Source organism: Octodon degus, unplaced genomic scaffold (genome assembly GCF_000260255.1).
Source record: "Octodon degus isolate 3935 unplaced genomic scaffold, OctDeg1.0 scaffold00103, whole genome shotgun sequence".
NCBI lineage: Eukaryota > Metazoa > Chordata > Mammalia > Rodentia > Octodontidae > Octodon > Octodon degus.
The window spans coordinates 10,004,630-10,013,379 of record NW_004524679.1 but is presented as its reverse complement, the minus strand read 5'-3'; the positions used below and the strand labels follow the sequence as shown (position 1 = coordinate 10,013,379).

The 8,750-nt window shown below is 35.2% G+C and overlaps 1 protein-coding gene across 1 annotated transcript; it reads left to right on the top strand.

The window, feature by feature from the left end:
- The first annotated feature begins 2,268 nt into the window (after positions 1-2,268).
- LOC101567661 (RNA-binding protein 39) lies at positions 2,269-4,961 on the top strand. Its single transcript, XM_023723790.1, has one exon. The coding sequence runs from the start codon at positions 2,976-2,978 to the stop codon at positions 4,095-4,097; it is 1,122 nt and encodes a 373-aa protein (XP_023579558.1). The 5' UTR covers positions 2,269-2,975; the 3' UTR covers positions 4,098-4,961.
- Positions 4,962-8,750: the final 3,789 nt, after the last annotated feature.

Genomic DNA, 8,750 nt, shown 5'->3' with positions numbered 1-8,750 from the left:
CTCCAGAGTACAGTATATTGCTTCAATATATTGAATTTTCAGTCTCAATTTCATTAATCTTGGCTCTTAAATTTTCCTCCATACTATACTCTCCTGAGTAGAGTAATGCCTAAGTTTGTTGAAGAGCTCCAAGTAATTTTCACTACTTGAGAGTTAAGGTTTTTTTTTTTTTTTAATCCAAGTTGAAAAAAAAATGCACTGGTTTAGTGAGTTATGCACCACTTCTCACTGTAGACACAGAAGAGTGACACTTTAGTCTAAACACTATACTTGCCTGGATGACATTCCAGTATGTGGTTTTCTATTACTTCTTATGGAGGTAATTCAATTGTCAAAAATTTCGTGTTCAGATGTAACCTTGAAGCACCTGCTTAGACAAGCGCAGGGACCAGGATTTAATCCCTGGCTTCAAATGTCACACTGGCCTAGACCCTCACCCACCCCAGACACCCTGAACTGGCCAAGGAGACTGGACAAAGTGGTGCAGACCTGTAATCACAGCACTGGGTAGGCTGAAAACAGGAGTATCACTACCAAACAGGAGGCTCACTATTAGTATGAGCTGAGTAATGAGACTCTGTACCAAATACCAATGCAACTCTAAAATGAATAGAATTTGATAAGCAAAGACTTCCTTAATTTACTTACCTGTATAGGTTTTTCATTTCATTAGGTTAATTCCTAGATATTTAGTTTTGGGTGATACTATTGTGAATGGTATTATTTTATGGCAAGTTTATTATTGATATGCACTAATGTGTTGCTTTTTTAACTTCCTACATTTCTGAGATTGATTATTAATTCTAAGGGATTTTTGTATAATATTTTAGAATTTTTATAGAATATTGTATCACCTGTAAATGATGTTACTTTGATTTGATCTTCTCTATATGTATATGTTATCTCTTTTATCTTTTTTATGTTGCTTTGCTCAGGGTAATGTTTTAAGTACTGTATTCAACAGAATTCGTGATAGTGGGCACCTTTCTCTTTCTCCTAAGTTTGGATAAAAGCTTTCATGGTTTCCCCCATGTATTATGATGTTTGCCATTGGTTTGTTATAAATGTTTACATGCAATTGAGGTAAGACCTTCCATATTATTTTCTTGAGGATTGCTATCATGAAGTGCTTTGGATTCTGTCAGAAGCACTTTCTACACCTATGATATGATCATGTGTTTAGTTCTTTGTTCATGTTTATGTGATGCAGTACATTTCTAAATTTTCATATGTTGATTTATTCTTATAATTCTGAGGTGGAACCTACTTGGCCATTATGTATAAAACTTTTCATGATATGTTGAATTCTATCTGATATTATTTTATTGAATATGTTTGCAGCTATGTTTATTAAAATGTCATCTGTAGTTTTCTTTTCAAATGGATCTTTTTATAGTTGTATAACTGAAGTGAGTCTGGCTTTTGGAAATGAGTTTGGAAGAATGTTGTTTTAGTTTATCTGAAATGATTCAGGCATATTTATGCTCTACGATGAAACATTTTGTGCAACTCGACAGTTAATCTATAAGGTCCTGGATGTTTTTACTTGGTATGATTTGTACTACTGCCTCAATTTTATTATTAACAAATCCTTCCACATTGTTATGTCTTTTTCTTTTAGTTTTTGTAATTTATATGAATCTACAAATCTGTTTATTTCTTCCAGATGTTCTTCTGTTGTTAAAATTCAATTTTTCATATTAATTATTATCCATTGATGTACATTTTGTCTTTTTCACTAATTAATTTTTTATTAATGTGAGTTGTTTTTCTGTTGGTATCTCTTGAAAAAAATGTGTCTGTATTCTTTATTCTTTAAAAACCCAGGCTTTGGTTGTTTAAATGTGTTGAATTTTAAGTCTCATTTTTATTAATTTATGTTTTTAAATTTTCCTCCATAATTTTCATCTTGTTTGGATTGTTTCACAAATATGTTGAGGTTCCTCATTCATTTATTTATTTGAACTCACTTTGGGTTTCTTGTGTGACCACTAATTATAATAATCTTTCTTTGTATGTTTCTTATTGGGTCCCATAGTTTCTTAAGTATTGTATTGGCATTGTCATTTGTTTCTAGAAGTTTATTAATTTCTTCCATAATTTTTATACACTATTGGATCATCAGGGCTATGTCATTATGTTTTCATATTTTTCTAAATTTGTGTGATGGATTTTTCAGGGAGCTTGCTGACGCTGTCGCAGGGGTGGATCCTCAGCTGCTGAAGCTTCCATCCTGCTCTTCTGCGCGGGCTCCTCTAACTCCATTGTTTCTTTTAGATTTGTTTAGGCGTATCCGCCCTGTGAGCCCTATTAATAGGGCTGGGCGGTATCGCGGCCTGGGCCTAGGTGTTAACAGTAGCGACAGCGGCAGCCGACTTTCCGAATACGAGCACTACAGGCGTCCGAAAGCCCGCACAGGTGTTTAGAGAAAATGGCAGACGATATTGATATTGAAGCAATGCTTGAGGCTCCTTACAAGAAGACTTGCCTAACGATATCTCACCTCTACTCCCATGAATTCACCTTTGATTCCAGTGTGAACTGTCAATCATAAGGATGAGAACAAGTTGAGCAGTGCTAACGGCCATGAAGAACGTAGCAAAAAGAGGAAAAAAAGCAAGAGCAGAAGTCGAAGTCATGAACGAAAGAGAAGCAAAAGTAAGGAAAGAAAGCGTAGTAGAGATAGAGAAAGAAAAAAGAGCAAAAGCCGGGAACGGAAGCGAAGTAGAAGCAAAGAAAGGAGACGGAGCCGTTCAAGAAGTCGTGATCGTAGATTCCGAGGCCGCTACAGAAGTCCCTACTCCGGACCAAAATTTAACAGTGCCATCCGAGGAAAGATTGGGTTGCCTCATAGCATCAAATTAAGCAGACGACGTTCTCGAAGCAAAAGTCCATTCAGGAAAGACAAGAGCCCTGTGAGGGAACCTATTGATAATCTAACTCCAGAGGAGAGAGATGCAAGGACAGTTTTCTGCATGCAGCTTGCAGCAAGAATTCGACCAAGAGATTTGGAAGAGTTTTTCTCTACAGTAGGAAAGGTTCGAGATGTGAGGATGATTTCTGACAGAAATTCAAGACGTTCCAAAGGAATTGCTTATGTGGAGTTTGTTGATGTTAGTTCAGTGCCTCTAGCAATAGGATTAACTGGCCAACGAGTTTTAGGAGTGCCAATCATTGTGCAAGCATCACAGGCAGAAAAAAACAGAGCTGCAGCAATGGCAAACAATTTACAAAAGGGAAGTGCTGGACCTATGAGACTCTATGTGGGCTCATTACACTTTAACATAACTGAAGATATGCTTCGAGGGATATTTGAGCCTTTTGGAAGGATTAAAAGTATCCAGCTCATGATGGATAGTGAAACAGGTCGATCTAAGGGATATGGATTCATTACATTTTCTGACTCAGAATGTGCCAAGAAGGCTTTGGAACAGCTTAATGGATTTGAACTAGCAGGAAGGCCAATGAAAGTTGGTCATGTTACTGAACGTACAGATGCTTCTAGTGCTAGTTCATTTTTGGACAGTGATGAGCTGGAAAGGACTGGAATAGACTTGGGAACAACTGGTCGTCTTCAGTTAATGGCTAGACTTGCAGAAGGCACTGGCTTGCAGATTCCACCAGCTGCACAGCAAGCGTTACAAATGAGTGGTTCTTTGGCATTTGGTGCTGTGGCAGAATTCTCTTTTGTTATAGATTTGCAAACACGACTTTCCCAACAGACTGAAGCTTCAGCTTTAGCTGCAGCTGCCTCTGTGCAACCCCTTGCAACACAGTGTTTCCAACTCTCTAATATGTTTAATCCTCAAACAGAAGAAGAAGTTGGATGGGATACAGAGATAAAGGATGATGTGATAGAAGAGTGTAATAAACATGAAGGAGTTATTCATATTTATGTTGACAAGAATTCTGCTCAGGGCAATGTGTACGTGAAGTGCCCATCAATTGCTGCAGCTATTGCTGCTGTCAATGCATTGCATGGCAGATGGTTTGCTGGAAAAATGATAACAGCAGCATATGTACCTCTTCCAACTTACCACAACCTATTTCCTGATTCTATGACAGCAACACAACTACTGGTTCCAAGTAGACGATGAAGCAGGATATAGTCTTTTATGTACATAGCTTTTTTTTCTTGAGAATTCATCCTATCTTTTATTTACATAAAAAAAATAAAGAGGCAAGGGTCTACTGTCATTTGTATACAATTCCTGTTACTTGAAGAAAATAAAAATGTTAACAGGAATGCAGTGTGCTCATTCTCCCTAACTAGCAAATCCCAATGTATACAAAGCTGTTCTCTTGTTCTGCCTTTTTAAATGTTCATGTAGAAAATTATATTAAGGTTCTATAGGAATAGCTCTAGAGGAACAAATGTGCTTTCTGTAAAAAGGCAGACAGGTATGTAATGATGTTTTTAATGTTTCAGAAGCCTAACTTTTTACACAGCAGTTACATTTCACTAAGTTGATACTTGGTTGATGGTGTAGCAGGTTTCTAAAATACACATTTAATGTATGGAAATTCAAGTTGGCTAAAGGGCTGTTCAGCTAGCATCTCATCTTCCATTCTGATCATTTGGGAAGAAAGGGAGATTTCAAAATTATATTTCTTGATGGTAACTTTTCAATTAATGTATCTGTAAAACATTTCTTTGTAAATATTATGTGTTCTGGTGTGTCTTAAGATTCCAAACAAAATGATCCCTGCATTTCCTGAAGATGTTTAGTAACAACCTGATTAACTAAGCAATCTGAGGAAGAAATAGGAAATGCAGAAATAGGTTTTGTCTGGTTGCATATAATCTTTGCTCTTTTTAAGCTCTGTGAGCTCTGAAATATATTTTTGGGTTACTTCAGTGTGTTTGACAAGACAGCTTGATATTTCTATCAAACAAATGACTTTCATATTGCAACAAATCTTTGTAAGAACCACTCAAATAAAATTCTCTGAAAAAGGAAAAAAAAATAAATTTGTGTGATGCCTTTTGTTATTGCTTTCCAGTTTTAAGGCCTAATGGTATATTAGTAAACATATAGGAGATGTGTATTGCTTTATAATTATTTAATTAAAGACCACTAGCTAATACAACTATGTGACCTATTTTTGAGAAAGTATGAAGTTTTCTGAAGAGAATATGTTTTATGTTGTAGGAGGGTAGAATGTTCTGTTGACATCAATCATATTCATAAGATCAAGGATGTGGCTCAGCTCTAATATCCCGTTATTGATTTTTGTTCAGTTGATCTGTTTTTTAAAGTGGTATAGCTGAGTAAAAACAGTATGATAGATGAAGATGAGTTCTCTATTACTCAGTGCATGTATCTTTATCACTGCTATCTCTTTTTGTTCAATTATTTCCTTAACTACTACTTGGTGATGTTCTTTGTCCCCTTTTATCAGTTTAGCTTGATATTTCTGCTGGGAGGAAAATTCTTATTTCTTGCTTGTTTCCAGGATCCCACTGTATTTAATATTTATTTCTTTTTAATTCTGTGATTTTTATTCTATGAAAGCCCTTTTGGATTATATAAGTTTTGAAAATCAACTACTTGGATCTGGGGATTTTTTTATTTACTGCGGCATTATATGTTGTTGAATTGGTGAGTTGAGGCCATTGGCATTGAGAGTTGGTACTGACAAGTGTTGATTAACTATTAACAGTGCAGAATTTCTCTGTTGATGACACTTTCAGTTTTCCTACTTTTGGTTATCCATTCTTTATTATTGGTGCATTCATTGCAGCAAAATTTTTTTGCTTCTTTGATTTTCTCATAGCTGTCTAGGATATTTTTGAGTAATATCTAGTGTGCTGGTTATGTATTTCAAACTTGTTCAAATTGCAGATACAAAATGGTCTTCCATTTATATCTTTTTTGGTTTGTTTTGTCAGAGCTGGATACTACAATACCATTTAAATATTGTAGGAGTGTGAATTCAGCAAAATAATCCAATATAGTCCAGTAGTCCATAACAGGATTGGGATATCTGTAGGACTGGCAATGTCAAAAGTTGTTGAATAGGGAGATAACTCAATAGAATAAATGCTTGCCTGGCAAGCACAAAGGCCTGAGTTCAATCCCTGGTTCAGCAAAAATAAATAAATAAATAAATACATAAATAAAAAAGTTGTTGACTTGAGCCTTTTACAGCTCAGCATAACAATATGGCTTTACTTTTTATACCTCATTTTTATACATTTTTACTGGATGGTTAAGACCAAAATAAGGCAATACCTATATAACAAGAATTGAAACTTTTGCATCTGACAAGTTCAGTCAAATCCCCTCAGGACTTACCCTGAAGCCCTGTACAGCAGTTTGTAGATCCTTTGTGAGTGTCAGCCATGTGGATGAGTCATGACCATTGCTGGACGAATTTGCTGTCAGTGAAAGTCAGAGAGAATGTTTTCTCTCTAGGTGATTCTCCTTAGGTGCATTATAGTTCGTCAATCACTTTCCTCTGTAGCCCCATAACCTCCCTGATCAGAAGTTTTGGGACACCACTGAGTTACAGGATGTTACAGTACAGATTCTCTTATGTCCTGAGTCCTCACTGACCTTGAATGCCTATAGTTAGGATACATGTACAGCTACTTTCTCTTAAATCAATGAGATGAAAGATTTGTACTAGTAGGGTTTGGACAGGATATCATGTCTACATCTTGTACTATGAATAATTACTATGAAGATAATAATATACACTGTATTATTCATTGTAACTGTCCTACTAACCTGTTTGGAACTGTCTCATTGCTATTTGTTTCTCAATAAAATTAATAAAAAATTAAAAAGCAAAACAAAAACAAATATCCATCAAATTATTCTTTTTCATAAAATATACTTAGTTTTTCATGTATTTTGATGAAAAATTTTGCTGGATATGTTAACCTTCGTTGAAGGTTGTTTGCCTTTCGTATTTGAAATACCTAATCTGAGGTTCTTAAATATGGCTGAATAGAGGCGGAGCCATGGTGGAGTTACTCAGAGAAAATCATCTAAGTAGCAGGTATTTGTTTCTGATTTTTCTTCTTTTTTGACTTTTACTTTTCAAAATGAAATAACAAAATTAACTTTAATAAAACAAAGAAAGAGAGAGGCATACATCTTGGTACCAAAATCAATCTGCAAAGCAAATAAAATATAGTCATAGGATTTTGTAAAATGTTGACTCATTCCACAGGGCTACCTGTAGGAAATAGTCCTGTGCTTGGAGTCAAAATTGCCATTCTATGCAGTTTCAAAAAGAAAACACCTGACAACCTGCCATAGCATGGGCAGGCCTAGCCACACAAGATAAATTTGCTATATAAAGACCCTCAACTCTTTTGGCTTTCCCCACAACAGGACATTGTAAGACAAAAATATTGTAGATGTTATGACATAGTAAGCAAATGCTTGAATAAGAAGGCATACTAGAAATGGTAAAGGGTGAAAGAAAGGAAGGAAAACAAAAAATGAAAACAAGGCTGGATTTGAAGTAAAGGGAAGTGATTAGGGAAAAAAGAGGAATCACGATATATCATGTACAGGGACAAATTCCCATGTTGAATGAGATCGTTATGTACTTTGAAAATATACCAGTAAATATAATTTTAATAAAAAGAAATACTTCATTCTGAGCTCTTCTTGGTAATAAATGTTGTGTTGAACAGTCTGTTTTCATTCTAATTTATTTTGCCTTTATATATGATTTGTAAATTTTTGTTTGACAGCTTTTATGATTGTTTATTATTGGTCTTCTGGCATTTTAATTATAATGTGCTATGTGCAGCTTCCTTATTTCATTGTAATTGGTTGCTTTTCTGTATACTACATTTACTGGCATGTTTAAATATTTTTTCAGGCTTGGGAAGTTTTCTTTTAACTTTCTTTCTTTCTTTCTTTCTTTCTTTCTTCTTCTTTTTTTTTTTTTTTTTTTTTTTTTGGTATTTTAGGGAAGTGTCTACATGGTGTTGAGGGTCTCACTACTAGATTGGACTTGTAGTGATCAGCCTGTTTACAGCCTTACAAGAGCTGGGATTACAGGGATGCACCACAGTGCTAAGTCTCAATCTCTGTCTCAGCATGTCCCAGGACCGGGGACAACATGGCAGGCCCAGGGATCAAACCCCTGGACCTTGTGCCTGGTTGCAGGCACTTTAATCCACTGAGCTATATGGCTGCCACGTTGGGAAGTTTTCAGTTATCATTTCTGGAAACAAATGTGTTCATGTGATCTATATTCTAGTTTTCCTCCAAATGGGCTTATTCTTAAGTTGGTCTACATACTGTCACCTAGTAGTTGTCGAATGATTTTTTTCTTGATTCCTTGTCCTTTATGAGGCTTCTTTGAGCAATTCACCATAACTTATTATGCTGTTTTCTTTTTCTTTTACTTTTTTGGCAGAACTGGGTATTGAACTCAGTCCCTTGCGCTTGTCAGGGAAGCACTTATTCTATTGAGCCATCTCCCCAGCCCCTTATCATGCTGTTTTTAATTTAAGAAAAACCTATGTTCACACTGGTGATTTTTTTCAATGTATGACTTCTATATTATTTTAAAATTCTTATATTTCAGTCTGGTACCTTTTCATGGATTCTTTATCTTTGGTAAATTTGTCACTCATGCTTTGAACAGTTTTAGATAGATCTTCCAACTTTTTATTTTCCTTAAATCCACATTTGTCATTTTATTTAATTACATGAACATTTGATTCAGGTTTTCCTTGAACTTCCAAAGTTTATTTACCTTTTATTTAATAAATTTAA